Source organism: Montipora foliosa, chromosome 7 (assembly GCF_036669935.1).
Source record: "Montipora foliosa isolate CH-2021 chromosome 7, ASM3666993v2, whole genome shotgun sequence".
In the NCBI taxonomy this organism is placed as follows: domain Eukaryota; kingdom Metazoa; phylum Cnidaria; class Anthozoa; order Scleractinia; family Acroporidae; genus Montipora; species Montipora foliosa.
In genome coordinates this window covers 27,619,480-27,638,802 of record NC_090875.1, presented here as the reverse complement: position 1 = coordinate 27,638,802, position 19,323 = coordinate 27,619,480, and the positions used below count along the sequence as shown (strand labels likewise).

Below are 19,323 nucleotides of genomic sequence, written 5' to 3'. Positions count from 1 at the left end.
TCGGCTATTTGATTACACTCATGTGATAAGAGGGCCATGTTGGTGCCAAAACAATAGAAGAAAAATAGCTCAAGTTTTGCAAAATGATAGAGTCAACTTTCCACCAACATAGCCGCCGTGACGTCGATCATGTGCAATCAAAGAATTTGGGTCACGTGTGTTTGAGGTTAATCTCTTTATTTTTAACAGTTATTTAGGAAGCAACAAATCCAAGATAACGCGGACCGGAGATGGTTGCCATTTTCAAGTCAAAATTCGTTTTCTTAGAATGCAACGTCAAATTCTTCTCCGCACTTGAACAGAAAGAGTGTATGACATATAATCCGCCATCGAAGTTTAATTTTCATAGATTTCAAGCCCTGTATATAAATGACATGATAGTAAAACGAAGCAGCTTTCCTTCGGCTTTAGAGACATGCCTCTCTGCAGCTGTAGTTACTGCATGTTCTTGTAGTCTCCTTATCTACCCATCATTGAATCAGCCTGCTTTCAATGTAAGTTGCAATAACTGACTTTCGAATAGCGGTTGTTTTCAAGTGAACCATTTACTGGGAGTTCCTGCAAATTAATGTACATAGGCCGCTCGGGATAGATCTCGTAGCAATGTCGACCGACTTCGCGGCTCTTTGTGTTGTTAAGGACCTTCGATTGAGCTGATTCCGTATGGAAACTTTCCTCTGTTATTTTCACCACAGTAAGTTCGTTATCAATTGGCTCATTGTTTTCTGAGGCTGGTTCACATTTCGGTGGCATTACATCGTCGTAAAAACTTTCCTCAGTGCTCCCCTGACACTCCCGTACCGGGACACTGTACGTGGATGAGTATATTGCTAAAAAAAAAAAACTAAGTTTTTTTGTCTTTTTAAAATTGCGTCATGGCAGCCATATTGGGGTCCCAAATAATAGTAAATGGTTTGAACCCAGGAGTCATTATTATTATTATGTCTTTAACTACTAATTAACAATTATTGGATGAGGTTGAGCATGTTAGCGATAATTATCAAGGCCAAAGTTTGTGTTATCTGCCGAAGCCGAAGGCTGAGGCGGATAACACAAACTGAGGCCTTGATAATTATCGCTAACATGCGAAAACCGAATTTAATAATTGTTTTATTATGCATATTCCTGAGCTGAGCTCCGCCATGACAAAACTGATCAAACTGCTGGTTAGTGTGTTAGGTGATGTCACTTCTGCATGCATAAAACTATTGTCTGTAGGTATGACGTCAATTCTACATGTATAAAATCTATTGTTCGTAGGTATGACGTAAGAGAAACAGAGCAAGCAAGAATTAGCTGCGTGCTTATAGCCAAAAATCGAGCTGGTGACACCAATGTATAATAATAACAGTTATCAAGTTAACTCGAATCAATTGAAATCAAAAATTGGTTTTTGAGGAGGGAGGAAAATCGGAGTACCCGGGGGAAAACCTCTCGGAGGAGAGACTCGGAGAACCAACAAACTCAACCCACATATGACACCGAGTCTGGGAATCAAACCCAAGCCACATTGGTGCCGGGACGCGAGTGTTGTCTCCACTGCGCCAGCATGGTTCCTCTATCTCTTTTCCTAGTGGCGCTAGCGACATTCGTTGTATTGCTCTTACCCCCTCCCTCGGGTTAGATTTTATATGAATACACTAGTACTGTTGGCGAATATTCAAATTTCCCGCTCATGTTATAATTGGCCGTTTTGAATTTCGATCGTGAATTAATGAATCTTTATCCAGGTGCCAAAGCTATATTTTATTACACTTCCTTTAAGGAACATTAAACCCAAAAAAAAGGTATCGATTAGCTTTTCTTGATACAAGCATTCGCATTTCATTAAGAGGGCTATATGAGAGGAAGGTCATATTTTCGTGGCATTCCTAGCCTGTGAAAGCGGAAATGTACCAACTTGCCTTGGTCTCTTTTGTCCGTTCTCAGGACAGCGTAGTAAAGTAAATATTGCGCAATGGCCAAATTTAGCGTGAAAGACGAGTCTGAAATATTCACTTTTCCATGGTAACCAATGGAATTATAATAATATTTATTCATTGGAAATATTGTCGTTTGACGGTAACCAATGGACTATATTTATTCATTGAAAAATAGACGATAAGTTGGAATTTCTTTTCAAACCTAAATTTGCTTCTGGATGTTGACTTCAAGTTTCTTTAAACCTGACGACAATTAGACATTTATATCTAATTGCGCCTCAAGAGAACCTTAACGGTTTTGCTGTCCTTCGTTTCATCAATGGTGTTACGCAACCCCTAACAAGAATTCTTCGAAGGCACGATATTCGAAGTGTAAATAAGCCCCTCAAGACTTTGCAACAAGAATTCCTTTCTCCTTAATTCAGACGACCTATTGAACACCAACCCAACATGGTTTATAAAATACCCTGTACCGATTGTGATTGGTGTTATATAGGTGAAACTGGCTGTTGCTTTGAAACCCGCAAGAAAGAATACGTTTGGAATGTAAAAACATGTGCTAATGGGTCAAACATTGCGAAACATGCGTATTGATTTCTATCATTCTCGAGTTATCGACAACGGCTCTTTTTGTATTAGAAAAACTCTAGAGGCCTGGCACACCTCTACTACCAAGCATGCTGACAATAACTCTAAGCCGATTCCTAATCAGTATCGCATTCTTTTTAAACAATAGCCACCTTTTTTCATACTTTTACTCTGTTCTTTTTATTACTTTTATCTCGCCTTTTCTGTATATATTTCACTAATTTACATTCAATGTTTTATCCGTGGAAGGCTGTAGATCGACAGCCGAAAGCTTATATTCCTTTTAGCCAGAGAACGTTTTTTATTGTATTTTGATGTCTCATCCTGGCTGCGCTTCAATTTTTAATTACATAAAACATTGAATGGTCTCTCTCCGCAATATCTAACGGAACTTCTGGTGCATCGGAAATCAAATAGGTCTTTACTCTCGGATATTCTAGACCTGCTGCAGCCAACTTGTAAAACCAAAACATATGGTGATAGAGCGTTTTCCATGTGCCCTCCACAGATTTGGAACACTGTTCCCTTGGAAATACGATAGTCCAGTACAGCTTTGTTGTTTAAAGTGCTACTGTGACGAAATTTGCATCTTTCCTATCTAAACCATTTTGACACATAAACACGTAGTCTGTGCGAGAAGAAGAATGCTGTTTACCATTTTCAAATATCTCTTTCTGTTCTGCAGATATTCAAGTTTTTTTAATATGCAAATTAGCCAAATGATGACGTCATAAACCCAACCAAATTTTGATCAAGTATGATGGAGAAAGATATCTCAGCCAATTTGTATCAGAAGTACTTGGTTCTTTGCACTAAGATTCTAGTAAATGTGTTCCACAATATGAGCACACCATTTTTGTTACCATGGAAACATACTGGGTTCCAGACCTCCCTGACATTAAGAGCTTTGCAGACCACCTTTGGCGTTCTGTTTTGATATTTGCAAATGGTGCCTCATCTGCATGATCCTGCCAGCATATCAAGATGTTAGGTCATGTTTGTGGCCTTGGTAAATGTATTTCTAGCCTGAGATCACCAAAATATTGAAATCAGGTTGAAGGGGACTGGAAAAGAGTGAGTTGCCATGGGAACCAATTTCTTTACAGTCATAGGTGTGTTGCCTTCAGAACTATCAGCTCGCCAAGTTTCAATGGTCTCTGTTGCAAATTGACCGAGATAGCTCTATTTATATTCTTGATGTTCTATTGGGTTGGGTGAATGACGTCATCAGCCTTCTCATTTGCATATTTAACACATTTTTCAAACTTAAATATCTCCGGAACCAATGCAGATATTTCCAAACGGTAAACAGCATTTTTAATGTTTTATGGTACTCTATGCGATAAACCAAAAAACTCAAGGGATAAAAATTTGATCACAGTAGCACTTTAAGAAAAAACTCAAAACATTCCTTTTTACTAAATTTATTGAGAATAACTTTTTATGACATTCTTAATGTTCTTTAGATTCTAGTTGTTATGATAGTTGCTTCCGTTTTAATTTGTAACTTCCTTGATGTAAATCTGTAGTTTTGGCGATATATATTGTAAAGCGCCTCAAGCAAATAGTGGATGTGTGCGCTATATAAATGAACTATTATTATTATTATTATTATTATTATTATTATTATTATTATTATTACTGTTTTGAGTATTTTGAGACAATTTTTCCATGGTAATTTCTCTAAGTTTTAATTTTTTTTATTGTACTGGCAAGGCACATACCATTCCATAGAAGTGTTTTCATTCAAAAACTAACTTTTCAATTTCAATTTTTTCCTCCCATCATGTTCACGTAGTTCCGGCTATTGGGGGTGTGTTTGAGGTTAATCTCTTTATTTTTAACAGTTCTTTAGGAAGCAGCAAATAGTGCGAAGATAGTACTGACCAAAGATGGTGGCCATTTTCAAGTCATAATTGCTTTTCTTAAGATATAATGTCAAATTCTTCTGCGCACTTGAACCGAAACAGTGTATGACCACTATCTAAGTTTAATTTTCATACTAGCTTTCGAGCCCTTTAAAAATATTTAAATGAGGTAATAGTGAAGCAAATGAGCTTTTCTTCGGCTTAAAAGATATGCCCATCTGCAGCTGTGGTTAGTGTTCTTGAGGTCTCGTTATCTACCCTCCACTGAGTCAGCTTCCTGGCTGACGCTTTCAATGTAAGTTGTAATACATCACTTCAGAATCACTATTGTTTTCAAGTGAACTAACTATTCACGCGGAGTTCCTTCGGGCCGCTCGGGATAAATCTCGTAGCAAATTCCACCAGAGCTCTGTGTGATGTTCAGGTCCTTCAATTGTGCTTATCCCGTATAGCAATTTTCCTCTGTTATTTTCGCCACAGTAAGTTCGTTATCAATTGGCTCATTGTTTTTCGAGGCTGGTTCACATTTCAATGAAATTACATTGTCGTAAAAACGTTCCTCAATGTTCCCCTGACAGTTCTTGATTTGTTCCTTGGCAGTGTCTGGATGCGGGTAGGAGCCGGAAGCATCTGCAACAGCTGGGGATTGTGGAACACTGTACGTGAATGAGTATATTGCTGAAAAAAATATATATTAGTTTTATATTGCGTCATGGTACATGTAACCATATTGGGGTCCCAAATAATAATAAAATAATATTAATAAATTAGTAATATTAATGGTTTTAATAGAAGTGCATTCACCAGGTGGCTTTTCGTCTACTCCTAACAGCTATCAAGTTAACTCGAATCTACTAAAATAAAAAAAATGGTAGAGTATCCGCAGAAAAACCTCTTGGAGCAGAGTAGAGAACCAACAAACTCAACCCACATATGACGCCGAGTCTGGTAATCAAACCGAGGCCACTTTGGTGGGGTGCAAGTATTCTCTCCACTGCGCCAGCGTGGTTCCTCTATCTCTTCTCCCAATAGCGACATTTCTTGTATTAACCGTTCCTCCCTGAGCAGTAGATGACCTAAAAAAAATGTTGCTCTTACCCAACTCCCCCGGGTTTGATTTGATATGAATACGCTCTTCCCTAATATTGTGTTATGATAAACAATTTTTAATTTCCCGAGTCTTTATCTTGGCACCAAAGCTATCGTCTCAATACTTCCCTTTAAGCCAATATATGAAAAGCTAAACAAAAAATATTGTCTTCGAAATTGACTGGCTTTTCTTGATACAAGCATTCCCATTTCCTTGAAGAGGGCCATATGTGAGGACGGTCATATTTTGGTGGGATTTCTGTGAACGAGGAAATGTACCAACTTGCCTTCTTCTCTTTTGTCCGTTCTCAGGCCAGCGTAGGCGTGTTCATAGTCACCATCGACATTTGAATTATCATTCGGAGATTCGGTCACTTCATCAACCTGTTTAAATAATAAGACAGCAAACTCATTGTTTTCTGAGGCTGGTTCACATTTCAATGAAATTACATCGTCGTAAAAACGTTCCTCAATGTTCCCCTGACAGTTCTTGATTTGTTCCTTGGCAGTGTCCGGATGTGGGTAGGAGCCGGAAGCATCTGCAGCAGCTGGGAATTGTGGAACACTGTACGTGGATGAGTATATTGCTGAAAAAAAAAATCTTAGTTATATTGCGTCATGGTACATGTAACCATATTGGGGTCCCAAATAATAATAAAATAATATTAATAAATTAGTAATATTAATGGTTTTAATAGAAGTGCATTCACCAGGTGGCTTTTCGTCTACTACTAACAGCTATCAAGTTAACTCGAATCTACTAAAATAAAAAAAATCCGCAGAAAAACCTCTTGGAGCAGAGTAGAGAACCAACAAACTCAACCCACATATGACGCCGAGTCTGGTAATCAAACCGAGGCCACTTTGGTGGGGTGCAAGTATTCTCTCCACTGCGCCAGCATGGTTCCTCTATCTCTTCTCCCAAAAGCGACATTTCTTGTATTGACCGTCCCTCCCTGAGCAGTAGATGACCTAAAAAAAATGTTGCTCTTACCCAACTCCCCCGGGTTTGATTTGATATGAATACGCTCTTCCCGAATATTGTGTTATGATAAACAATTTTTAATTTCCCGAGTCTTTATCTTGGCACCAAAGCTATCGTCTCAATACTTCCCTTTAAGCCAATATATGAAAAGCTAAACAAAAAATATTGTCTTCGAAATTGACTGGCTTTTCTTGATAGAAGCATTCCCATTTCATGAACAGGGCCATATGTGAGGACGGTCATATTTTGGTGGGATTCCTGTGAACGAGGAAATGTACCAACTTGCCTTCTTCTCTTTTTTCCGTTCTCAGTCCAGCGTAGGCGTATTCATAGTCACCATCGACATTTGTATTATCATTGGGAGATTCGGTCACTTCATCAACCTGTTTAAATAATAAGACAGCAAACTCATTGTTTTCTGAGGCTGGTTCACATTTCAATGAAATTACATCGTCGTAAAAACGTTCCTCAATGTTCCCCTGACAGTTCTTGATTTGTTCCTTGGCACTGTCCGCATGTGGGTAGGAGCCGGAAGCATCTGCAACAGCTGGGGATTGGGGGACACTGTACGTGGATGAGTATATTTCTGAAAAAAAAATCTTAGTTATATTGCGTCATGGTACATGTAACCATATTGGGGTCCCAAATAATAATAAAATAATATTAATAAATTAGTAATAATAATGGCTTTAATAGAAGTGCATTCACCAGGTGGCTTTTCGTCTACTCCTAACAGCTATCAAGTTAACTCGAGTCTACTAAAATAAAAAAATTGGTAGAGTATCCGGAGAAAAACCTCTCGGTGCAGAGTAGAGAACCAACAAACTCAACCCACAAATGACGCCGAGTCTGGTAATCGAACCGAGGCCGCTTTGGTGGGGTGCAAGTGTTCTCTCCACTGCGCCAGCATGGTTCCTCTATATCTACTCCCAATAGCGACATTTCTTGTATTGACCGTTCCTCCCTGAGCAGTAGATGACCTAAAAAAAATGTTGCTCTTACCCAACTCCCCCGGGTTTGATTTGATATGAATAAGCTCTTCCCGAATATTGTGTTATGATAAACAATTTTTAATTTCCCGAGTCTTTATCTTGGCACCAAAGCTATCGTCTCAATACTTCCTTTTAAGCCAATATATGAAAAGCTAAACAAAAATTATTGTCTTCGAAATTGACTGGCTTTTCTTGATACAAGCATCCCCATTTCATGAAGAGGGCCATATGTGAGGACGACCATATTTTGGTGGGATTCCTGTGAAAGAGGAAATGTGCCAACTTGCCTTCCTCTCTTTTGTCCGTTCTCAGGCCAGCGTAGGCGTATTCATAGTCACCATCGACATTTGTATTATCGTTGGAAGATTCGGTCACTTCATCAACCTGTTTAAATAATAAGACAGCAAACTGAATCATTTGCAACCCCCTTTTCTTGACATAACCATGTAGAATTTAAAAGCAATTAAAAATGCAAAAATTAGACGATCAGAAGTCATGAGAAATTCCTTACTGCTCTGTCTGCAGCCGTGGAAGTCGAACTATTTTTGGCGTAGCTTTCTAGATTATGTCTCTTCCTGTAAATGAAACATGCGGGAACTATCAGAAACTATCAGAAGTATGCCGTATGTTCTCCAACATCACTACTCTTGCAGGAAATGTAACATTTCTATAGCAAGTGATTCAAATTTGTTCAAACTCGTTGGTCATCTTTAAATGTTCTAATTAGCATCAATGGAAAGCCCTCCTTTTATGCTTCCTAAGCTGAAGTTCACTTTAACCGTTTTGCAGGGTCAATTTACTCGAGAGATTTTACAAAAAAGCGGGCGCACAAGTTCGTAAAACTAGCAATGACGTATGAACAGCAAACTCTAAACCTTTCAAAAGACGATTGCTAGTAATCTCGCAATCTGATTGGTTAATTTTCGGTTGACGGTAAGAGTCCACGCGTTAACATGTCACGCAATGCCTTTTTCATCTCTCAAACTTGGATGACGAACGAGAAACGGTCTTTTGGGAAATAAACCAATCAGATTGTGAGAATGTTATAGACAACGCTTGCTCTTTCTTTGTGGCACAATCTTGGTCACTATCGGTCACTCTCTGAAATAAACATTTTCTTTGGCGCTGAATATTGTGGTAAAAAACAAATCGAATGTGGTTCAGCGTTGTCTGTACTCTTATCGACAACGATATCCGTCATCACAGTGGTCAAAATTTGTCGTGGACTCACGAAGCGCACAACATCGTTGTCGATAAGAGTACAGACAACGCTGAACCACTTTTGATTTGTTAATTAGACAACCACAAGCTACAATCCTGGACAAAGATCGTTGAGACTTTTCTCAACTTTCGTCCTTTTAGACTCAACAATACCCCCTTCCTCTTTCTCACCCACAGAAATGTTGTTTACTGATCACGAAGTGCAAATAAGAAAGCTTTCCCTCCCCTCAACATTGTTTAGGAGGGGAGGAGGGTGGGGGCACCCGCGACAATAAGATTAAAAAGTCATTTGTAATTCATGAGCCTAACAGCCTATCAAACCATCGATAAAACGTCACGTGCATGAGTTTTAAACCCGATAAAACACTCCTCATTATAATTCTTTATGTAAAGAATAGTAATGAGACCCGACTTGTTTTTGTTTTTTATATTCCCCTCACATTTTGTACCTTTGTTCGGACTCCCGAGGAACAAAACACTGCTGCTCGTTTATTAAACAGTACATAAAGTATTTAGATATGAAAAAAAAAAATGATTGTTAGCTTCTAGCAATGGTTGATTGCTACGTTTACTACTAGTAACTACGGACGGAGACAAATTTTACCATCGATTCTACGCAGGAATTTATGATTTGGAGCAAACAACTGGTAAATCTTTACTTAAGCTGATTTTTTTTCTAAGACTACTTAATTTTTGTGATAAATTTTGTCCTCTATCCTTTTACTTGTTTAAATTATGGATATGTGACTTAAACAAAGAGCTTTGCGTTGATTGGCTAAGAGGTATGATACTTGGGGGTGGGGCAAGGGAGAAGCTGTTCTGAATATAGACAGTATGCATGCGAAGGAGAGAGATGGAAGCTCGCTGTCTTATGCTTATTTGAACTTAATGTCACTTGCAACATATGTAAGTCTTTGTCAAGACCAGAAGAGACTTGGCAATAAAGACAGAAGATAGATTTTATATATGGAGCATCAAACGTTTAACGAAACTGAGAGAATAAATGCAAGCTTCAAAACATCCCTTGCCCTTCGAATCCCTCAGGTTTTTATTTGTGCACCAAAGACCTTCAGCATATCTTGAGGTCTCCAACGTAGGCATTTGGCTGTGTTGTAAAGGCACAAATGAAACCATGTTTCAATCTTATCTTACGGTTGTATGTTGAAAATTAGGAAGCGTGCGTTACTTTAAACGCTGGCGTCGATAAACGTGGTATCCCACGATGTTGACTAACGGTGTAGTACGATGATGACTGTCACTATGACAAATGCTGTTATCTCTGTTGAAATACCACTGTATAAACCATGGTTTTCTCCTTTCCTTCCGGTGCGATCATTTTGCGGAATCTGAGAGAGATGAAGGAGAATTACCATGGGTTGGCAAAGAAGTATTTTCTTTATTCAAAGGGTTCTTTCAAAATTATATTGCCACATAGAAAAATATATATACAAACAAGATAAGAAAGAAAATGGATGATAACATTGCATGGTGGCGAGGAGGCCTAAAGAAAACTACTAAGCTTATATAAATTAGGCTTCCCAAAATAAAACACCTAGCGCTCGTTGAATCTACAAGTTAACGACGGAGATTACAATCAAATGCCGGTTGAAGGTCTGATACCACAGTGACTGTGGCTTCGAAGAGGCGTCTGACATTTGTGTACTACTGGAAACTTCCAATGTCGAGGAACTAAGGAATGTTGTACGGCTCGCACAGGAAGATTTGCGAGTGTTGTCAACCGACGATTCCAGCGGATGACAGGAGACGACGATGTTTGGGAGACTTTTGTGAGCGAAGCAGGAATCGTAGTCGTGAAAGTTGTAGATGGATTATTTAAGCTCATCGCTGGTGTAATATGAGAGCGCCATGAAGCCGCCAAGGCTGTAGGAGCTGCACGATTTCGCTGCATCGTGCTCATGTAAGGTCTTTGGCTAATTGCTGGTGATCAAACCCGCGTTGTCTTCGTTGACAGTTTGGTAGAAGAAAATGAACTTGTGGGCGTGTTAACAGGACCTATAAATAAATAAATAGATAAATAAATAAACAAGTAAACTGAATAGAAATTTCTTTAAGGAAAATTTAATTCTACTTTGTTTTCTTTAATTTATTGTTTTGGCCGATTTTTTCACGGTCTTTGCCTCGTGATGAGCCGGAGTACGACAACGGTAATCCATTGCGCTGAGAAGACCAGAGTCAGCTTAAATAGGCTTCTTTCGGTGCGTAATTGCTCGTCGAACCATTGAATAGGTACAAGACTTAACTTTGGCTTGTGACAAACGTTAAATTTGAAATTGCATTATCAGCTGTGAAGATTAGTTTTAAGTTAAATTTGTTTTCTCTTTATCTTGTGATTGATTGATTAATTGAGTGAGTGAGTGAGTGAGTGAGTGAGTGAGTGAGTGAGTGAGTGATTTAATAGGATGTGTTATATTTCTTTTTTGTTTAAATCCCCTTTGTCCTCTACGATGAAGCCAAAAACTGAATGAACTTAAACGATTCTGTTCCTTGGAGTTTAAACAGACACCGACAGTCACTCCTCCCTGACCAAAAGAGTCAAACTGAAAACTGCAGCTTACGTACAAATTGAGGAGTTTTCCTTGAAGGATACTACTGCCCGGCAGACTGTTGTCTGTAGAAATTCGCAAGCTATCCCAGGTTTGCAAGGCTATCCAATAGGATACAGTTGGTCAGTATATCTTGGTTTTTCCTTGAGAGTTTGCCGTTTCTTCCCGTCTCCTTCTTTGTCCTCTTGAGACTCGTTTTCCTTAACCTTCTTCTCAACGACTGCCACTGAAGAAAAGAAAAATGTCCCCCTCGGATTTTCTTCATGGCGTTATCGCACTCGTCCCTTTTAGCACATTTTTGCAACCACGGGTCGTTAGGGTTTTTTGTCGCTTGGGATGCAACGTTGATCACCTTTGCTGAAATTACTGAGCAGTTTTCTTGTACGACGGGCAAGCTTTTGCTGACAAGACCACTTCGAATATTCTGCAGAAAGTTCAAATAACGAAACAACGTAAATTAGTACTCTTAGACTCGACTCCGTAAGCTTTTATTCTGAACTCAAGTTTACCTACAGGATACATACCTTACTGTTGAGCTGCCGAGCAGGAGCACTTGCCATCCCGGTTCGGTTTTCAAACTTGAAACTGCATGGTGAGAGCAACTCAGCCTTTTGCTTTTATAGCATTTTCAGCTATTAGCTGATCTAAATTCCGACACCCTCTTTTGTTTCCCGGAGTATTCATACTATTTGAAGGAAACAGAAGTTGTAAAATGTTTCCGGTATTCCATTCATAGGCGCTAATCTATTAATATGTAGCGAATACCTCACGCTGCGAAGTAAAGATTTTTTTTTTCAGCTTTGAAAATTAAAAACGGAAACTTTTGTCTGATATCCTATGGCTTAGTATATTTGAAAAGCATTATTGCTTTGAAAGCAATGCAAGAGTATTCTGATAGAGAACGAGCATATGGTGAATCTGTGTTTTGGCGTGACTACTTTTCTCGGGAATTGAGTTGTTCGTTGCATCCTCGATAATGCCTTTTTAACAAAGTTGCTCGATTTTTTTAAAGCATGGTGGATACGACGGATGCACGGAGACAGCACTTCCAGATCTTTCAATGGCATACTGATTAGCCTCTTTAATTATTACTCCCCTGTGTTACTGTAAGTGTGTCTCCGTCGTCTCCGTGTCTCCACTTATCTGTGATATTTTTATTGCCGGAAATAAAATAGAGTTCAATGAAATTCTTAAAGCATCGTGGATATGACGGATACACGGAGACAGCACTTCCAGGTCATTAACTGGCAATATGATTAGGGTCTTTGAATAGTACCTTCCTTTTTGACTGCAAGGAATTTTTTCGTCATCAACTGTGTTTCCTACTTGTTTTCGGTGTTTTAGTGCAGGGGACAATTTGAGTACCGTGAATTTCTTCAAGTATAATGGATATGATGTAGATACAGAGACAGCATTTTTAGTTATGACTTAGTCTCAGTCTTATTTCACATCTTATTTCAAGTTCGAATTTTGAGTTTCCTTAAGGCTCAGCGGTTTTGACGGATACACGGAGACAGCACCTCCAGTTCTTTAAGGCATAATGATCGTGTCTTTGAATATTACTTTCCTATCTAGCTGTGAACATGTCCTCGTTATCCCCTGCTTTTTTTTTTCACTTTGTGTCCTCTTAGATAGATAGATAGATAGATAGATAGATATATACTTATTAATTATATAAACACCAATGAAATACCACACGTGAAGATAACATGTTATTTTCACACGAGAAAAGATCACTGCTGCTATGGTTACATATAAAAATCACGTCTTTCGATACCTTTCGGGAAATAATTTGGGCCGTTTCGTATTGAAAAATATTTTACGAGTGAGCGCAGCAAACTCGTGAAATATTTTTCAACACTCGACACTCGACTCTCGGACTCCATATAAAGAGAACAATAGATCCCGTTTACGCTTGTTCCGTTCAAGACGAACACTTTAAAAAGTTGAGGCATTTTTCTGTTCGCAATTTGCTTTTCAAGTAAGAACAATGCATATTTTCAGGTTGTAGTGAGGTCGGTTTTCCAATAAGTAATATTTGCTTTTTTCAAAAGGAATGATGATATTAGGGAACGATCATCATCATCATCATCATCATCGTCGTCATCATCATCATCATCGTCATCATCATTGTCATCATCGTCATCATCGTCGTCATCATTATTATCGTCATCATTATTATCATCGTCATCATTGTTATTATGTTCATCACCATCATCATAAGCATCATTATCATTCGATGTATTTTGTCCTTCCTTTTCAATGGCCGAGAGCCCACCACGTGACCTGCAAATAAGTGTTTTGCTGCAAATAATGTTCTGCTCATGCGCAGTTGACATCACGCTCTTGTGAGAAAATGGCAGATCGGTTCCCCGAGCTGTTAGAGAATGATTCGACATCTTCAGTTGATCGAAAGAACAGTGAGAATACTAAGAAAGGAACAAAAGTTGCACTCAACGTATTTCGAGAGTATCTCCAGGAAAGAAAGGTAGACGAAGAGTCACTCGTGTCATCGACGCGAAGGACAAGTTGGCGAATGCATATGTACTAAAGAGATTTTATGCTGAAGCCAGAAAAAAGCATGGCGACCTTTACACCACTGTGAAAGCTTCACTTGTCGGGATACGCTTTGAAAACTGTGAAATTCTTCAGCTTTGTTGATGCCTAGTGTTATTGATTGTTTGACTGTAAGTACAATTTGAAGTCTACAAATATAATTATGCTGAGAAAAAAAACCAATTGATTGGTGCCATTACTCGACTCTGCAAGGCAGCGTGCGCTTACGGCTTCTCGGAAACAAAAACAAAAAACAAACTCGGTGATCAAATGATAAAACAATTATTGACCTCGGTTATCGCAAAATATGGTGATTTGTCAGTGTCTCGCAGATCAATTATTTGCCTCAGCCTTCGGCTTCGGCAAAAAAATTGATCTGCTCGCCACTGACAAATCACCATATTTTGCTCAACCTCGTCCAATAATTGTTAATTATCTTCACAATTTCCCTCATCAATCAATAACATCATCGCCATCACTATCATTATTATTATTATTATTATTATTATTATTATTATCATCAGTATCATCAATCGTCAGGAGAATCAGCTTTATCAACTTAAAGGGACACTTCGTGTTGGATAATCGGGCGTGTAACTATAATTGCTTGCATTTCTGGACAGAATTGGCATTATCGTTTTCCTAATTTGTGAACCTTCCTTAGCCTGATTAGGATGTGATGAGCGGCATTTAAAACTTATTCAAGTTCATTTAATTAACAATTATACTCTGTCAATATTGTGACGGTTACCTGAATTTGTATCGACGACAAATAGGAAAGGCAACGACGAATAGTACTATAGTGAATATTATGGAAGCTGTAACTCCAACAATGACAGGCACTTTAGATGACGAATCGTCCGTTTGTCTCACCCCCGAACTGGGCTGGAAGCGACCCTGTAGTGAAAAAAAGGGGATTAACAATTTAAGAATAAACTATATTTGTGTAATAGTTTCATAGACAAATGCAAGGGTATTCACAGCCTATAACTTTTGTTCGTATATACATAGGCCCTTTTTCCCGTATTTATATATCTTGGTTATGAGTACCCAACGGCTCTATTAGCTGGGCAGCCTGTTTACTAGGAATTAAAATTGTGGGTAATTCGAAAACCATTGCACAAAAATTTTTATGATGCTGCGGTTCAATTATGGTTGTACTATTGCTCCACGCGTAGTACTAACATAAGGAACAAGACCCTGCGTTTTGATCTTTCCGCACACCACGACTGACTCGACTTTTTCGGGGTTTGGTTTCAATCATCATGCTGAACGATCGTAAAAGAAACTTACACCGCTAAGCCCGTGTTCATTCTGAAATTATTCAAATCGCATTGATAGTTTTCCGACTTATAAAACCCCTCTTGTTTCTTGACCTCCACTCCCTCTCCCGCTTTCCCTCTTCCTCTTTCTCACTCCCACCGACTCTTTCCTCTCTGTCTCTACTTGTTCCCCCCCCCCCCCCTTCTTCTCTTCTCTCCCTCTCTTCTTCCGGCCCTCTCCTCTCCCTCTCCGTCCTCTTACTCCTCTACTATGGCGTTTAACATCTACGACGGCGACGTCGACGACAACTTCGCTTCGAAATATAACTCTGTGCTATCATACGATTATGCCATCTTGCGATTATGCCATCTCGTTTAAGTCGTAACGTGAGCAAAGTATCCTAAAAATCAATTGGTACAAGTGATTTCAGAGTAAAGACAGAGAATGAATGATTCACATTTCTATGCTCACATTGCGATCAAAACCTCAAATTTCGTACGTTCACGTCGTTGTTATGCAGGAAATGCGTGGTGCAGTACAATTATTTTTCATTTTTCAAGCAAATTATATTATTGTTTTGTAGCATCGTCGATTCTTAAACTCCGTACTCTCTCACCAGTAGGTTTGACGATGCTCTTAAATTTACCTCAGTAGAACTTTGTTTCGTCTGTGTTGAGGTCTCTCTGGGCACCTGTAAAAAACAATTGAATGCAAAATGGTTTCTTGTTGACCAACATATGATGACCAGGGTAGGTTTTATTTATTTACAAGGCGAGAAATACCTTCGATGGAGTCGATGTTGTTTCGGAGAAAGCAGCTTTTGTTGAGGATAACTCGGTTTCTTGTTTTCCGAGAGGACCTGTAAAAAGGTATAGAACTTTTATTTACTGTATTCACGGCCATATTTAAGGCTTCAGGGCCCGAGTCTAGAGGTAAAGTATTTAAACAAACACAACAACGACGAGAAACCCAACTTCCAGGGAGCTGTACGAAAGCATGCCGATTTGCATTCGGAACAACTGAAGACAAATCGACTTGGTGGCCAAATCTGTGTTGAAAGCCTGAGATCCCTCGCACCTCTACCAATGGACCACACCCACCTTCTTGTGTCTGTCAGTCGGATGAGTCAGTGCAAATTAGCCTTTTTCGGATCGAGCTGGATATGCATGGGAGAAGAAAAAAACGATTGTTTGCGACAACGCCAAAGACTGATGTTTATATCTTGAAGGAGTCTGCAAGCTTTCGTCAAATGATGAAATTTTACTGGATCGGACTGTAAAAGAAAGTCAGCGGTGGGCTTTACAATATCACCTAAAGAAGAGAGCTTAAAGCCTATAATTCTTTGATTGAAGGGGCACCTTTTGCTAAAAACCTCCCAAAAACAGCAGACTTTAAAAAAAGTGAACTGTGTATTTGCGGTTAAAGAGGCTAAGCTTTTCGATTTAATTTATTTTATATTTAGTGCCACTTTAAGAGAAACACAAGTTTGAAAAACTGCTCAGCATAACTTACAAGAAAAATTTCCTTGAACTTTAAAAAGAAGGCAACTGTTGTTGTAGCCCGGAAGCCCTAATGTACATCTGATACCAAGCTTGATTATTTGACCCTGGTAAGAGTCATCCAAGACCTAGGAGTGGGACAAATGTAAGATAAGTTATCCCTTGCTACATAGATTTTGTTAGCCTAATTTTCACAGACGACTGTTCTCAGTTAGTAAAGCATCGGACTCCTTTGCGGTAGTACGCGGCTTGAAATTCCGGCAGGACGAACGCGACGGTAAAATATTGACGTCTGGTCTTTGTACTGATATCTGCAGTTGGTGTGAGCATCTAATCTTTTCTAATACGAACGAGCAACCGAAGGTGTCATCTGAATTCTCTCTCTCTCTCTCTCTCTCTCTCTCTCTCTCTCTCTCTCTCTCTCTCTCTCTCTCTCTCTCTCTCTCTCTCTCTCTCTCTCTCTCTCTCTCTCTCTCTCTCTCTCTCTCTCTCTCTCTCTCTTCTCACCTCGTTAGGCCATCGATTTCGATGATGGCTGTATTTTTGGCTTCTTCTTTGGTTGGTGCTCTTGTGACCTACAAGGTTTCGCCTCTGTGCTGATTTTTCTGACACGGAATATCTGAGGTTGTGAGGTTTATTAACATGGCATAGTAAGGCTTAAGTCATTTTTGAATGTATTTCGATACTAGCTGTTAGTTAATCAGAGATCTTGGAATAGAATGTTCTATATGAATCCTTTGGACTCTTGCTTCTTCCATGCAAATTTTACAATTTCATCTCCCAAAGGAACACATCCTAGCCTTAGAGCCATTTTTTGAAGTGTGTTTCGTTGTTGAAGTTTAAGACAATCTTACCTTTAAAAAGTATGCTTTTCGCCTTCCTTGGTTCCATTCAAGTCCAAAACTTGTTTGCAATTGGTTGGCTTTCAGTGTCTCCCTTTTCCCATCGCATCCAATATACCATGAGATGTCAGGGGAAATGTAACATTCTGTTTTGTTCAGTTTCGTTCGTTCCTCCGCAGTTTTACTCAGCACTCTCAGCGGTTCTATCTTGTCTTCATTGTGAAATAAGTTGTTAATTTCACAGCCTATGTGGCAAATGAAGTTGTTCAATTAGGTGGTGTAAAAACTTTATAGTTTACTTGCGTATGGTTTGCCTACGTGTAGCCATGTTTCCTTCGGGGGGAGGGTACGGCTACACGTAGGCTAGCGTATCATCATCTCCGAATTGATAAAGGATCTCTTTGTCGAAACAGAATAAACGTTTAGGTAGGCAGAGAGTCTTTATTGTCTTAAATAGTCAAATGCCTCTTGTGATCCTGTGATCCGCTGTTTTCATCAAGTGCAAGTCACGGTGATGACATGTGTTCATTTGTTAATGAACCCTGCATGTATCAAAGGGAACCTCCACTAAAACAATAAAATAAGTTAAAACTACAGAACATAATGTTTACAATCAAAAGTGTTCGAACTTTTTCCAATGGAAGCCTTTGTATCTAAAATAACATAATTTTAAAAACCCTTGGTTTGCTTTTCAAATTTCCCCGGCTCCGCCATCTTGAATCATTAGGAAGCTTAAGCACGTGCGTTTTTGAGACGCGGACGGCAACTGGAGGTGGCAAATGAAGTTGTTCAATTAGGTGGTTTAAAAACTTTATAGTTTACTTGCGTATGGTTTGCCTACGTGTAGCCGTGTTTCCTTCGGGGGGAGGGTACGGCTAAAAGTAGGCTAGCGTATCATCATCTCCGAAATGAGAAAGGATCTTTTTGTCGAAACAGAATAAACGTTTAGGTAGGCAGAGAGTCTTTATTGTCTTAAATAGTCAAATGCCTCTTATGAACAGTACAGTTGAAACAAGAGACTCCGGTAAATCATTGATGTAAAGTAAAAATAGACATGGACCTAAAACTGATCCTTGGGGGACTTCTGACTTAACATGTGTATAACATGAATGTTCCACATTTAAGACAACTCTCTGGGTACGATTTGTAAGGAAGGCTTGTATTCATTTAGTTGTCTTTCCTCGAATTCCATAGTGATCTAACTTTAGAAGAAGTCTTTGGTGACCAACTTTGTCAAAAGCTGTAGAGAATTCCATTATGGCTACATTGACCTCCATTTTCCCTATTATATGCCAAATCATCAATAAACTCCACTAGCTGTGTTTCACAAGATCTACCCCCTCTGAAGCCATGTTGTAGACCATATACGATGTTATGATCATTTGCATGTTTCATGATATGACTTGTCGGGATATGTTCCATTAATTTACAGACTATACAGGTTAGCGGTCTGTAGTTTGCTGCATCAAATCTCTTTCCTTTCTTGAAGACTCGGAATGATGTTTGCTGTTTTCCAGTCCTCAGGAACAGTACCAGAGTCATATGATTTCCTAAATATTGTAGTTAGTATTGGGGCAATCACATTTGCCATTTCTTTCAATACGCGGGGGCTGATTTGGTCTGGACCTGGCGCCTTATGAGCTTTGAGAGATTTTAGCAATTTGAGCACGCCAGATTCTGTTATATTAATGTCAGCCATGTCATTGTAAGGTGAGGGTCGACTTAGGAGATCTGGCCTGACTCAGCTCTGGTGTTTCTGTTGTAAAAATTGCGTGGAAATTGTCATTTAACAAGGTTGCTATTTCCACTGGTTTGGTCACATCTCTACCTTTATCCCAATAGTGTCTATTTTGTGATGTTTCCTTCCAGTGTGACTTTGTGGATTATCACTTGGATTAATTTTTGACTCGACATAGCTCCAGTAAGCTTTCCTC

At 39.1% G+C, this 19,323-nt stretch overlaps 1 protein-coding gene and 1 long non-coding RNA gene across 12 annotated transcripts in view; one reads left to right on the top strand and one right to left on the bottom strand.

The window, feature by feature from the left end:
* Positions 1–19,323, top strand: part of LOC138011665 (uncharacterized) — a 57,564-nt gene that overhangs the window by 9,366 nt on the left and 28,875 nt on the right. For 5 of the 9 annotated variants that reach the window (XR_011124763.1, XR_011124759.1, XR_011124758.1 and 2 more), the window contains exons 3-4: positions 4,979–5,036; positions 5,977–6,034. This is a non-coding gene — a long non-coding RNA (uncharacterized lncRNA). Of the gene's footprint in view, positions 1–4,978; positions 5,037–5,954; positions 6,035–6,938; positions 7,019–19,323 lie in introns of all 9 variants that reach the window. The other 4 variants (XR_011124760.1, XR_011124761.1, XR_011124766.1 and 1 more) reach the window with 2 other exon arrangements.
* Positions 1,865–19,323, bottom strand: part of LOC138011657 (uncharacterized) — a 20,545-nt gene continuing 3,086 nt past the window's right edge. Inside the window, exons 2-12 of one of the 3 annotated variants that reach the window (XM_068858776.1) lie at positions 17,402–17,634; positions 16,561–16,675; positions 15,831–15,907; positions 15,695–15,739; positions 14,537–14,682; positions 7,956–8,019; positions 7,732–7,828; positions 6,739–7,038; positions 5,938–6,054; positions 5,755–5,853; positions 1,865–5,056 (exon numbers count right to left, since the gene is read on the bottom strand). In XM_068858776.1, coding sequence (XP_068714877.1) covers positions 4,818–5,056; positions 5,755–5,853; positions 5,938–6,054; positions 6,739–7,038; positions 7,732–7,828; positions 7,956–8,019; positions 14,537–14,682; positions 15,695–15,739; positions 15,831–15,907; positions 16,561–16,675; positions 17,402–17,634 — 1,532 coding nt within the window. In that variant the 3' untranslated portion in view covers positions 1,865–4,817. Of the gene's footprint in view, positions 5,057–5,754; positions 6,055–6,738; positions 7,039–7,731; positions 7,829–7,955; positions 8,020–14,536; positions 14,683–15,694; positions 15,740–15,830; positions 15,908–16,560; positions 16,676–17,401; positions 17,635–19,323 lie in introns of all 3 variants that reach the window. The other 2 variants (XM_068858774.1, XM_068858773.1) reach the window with 2 other exon arrangements.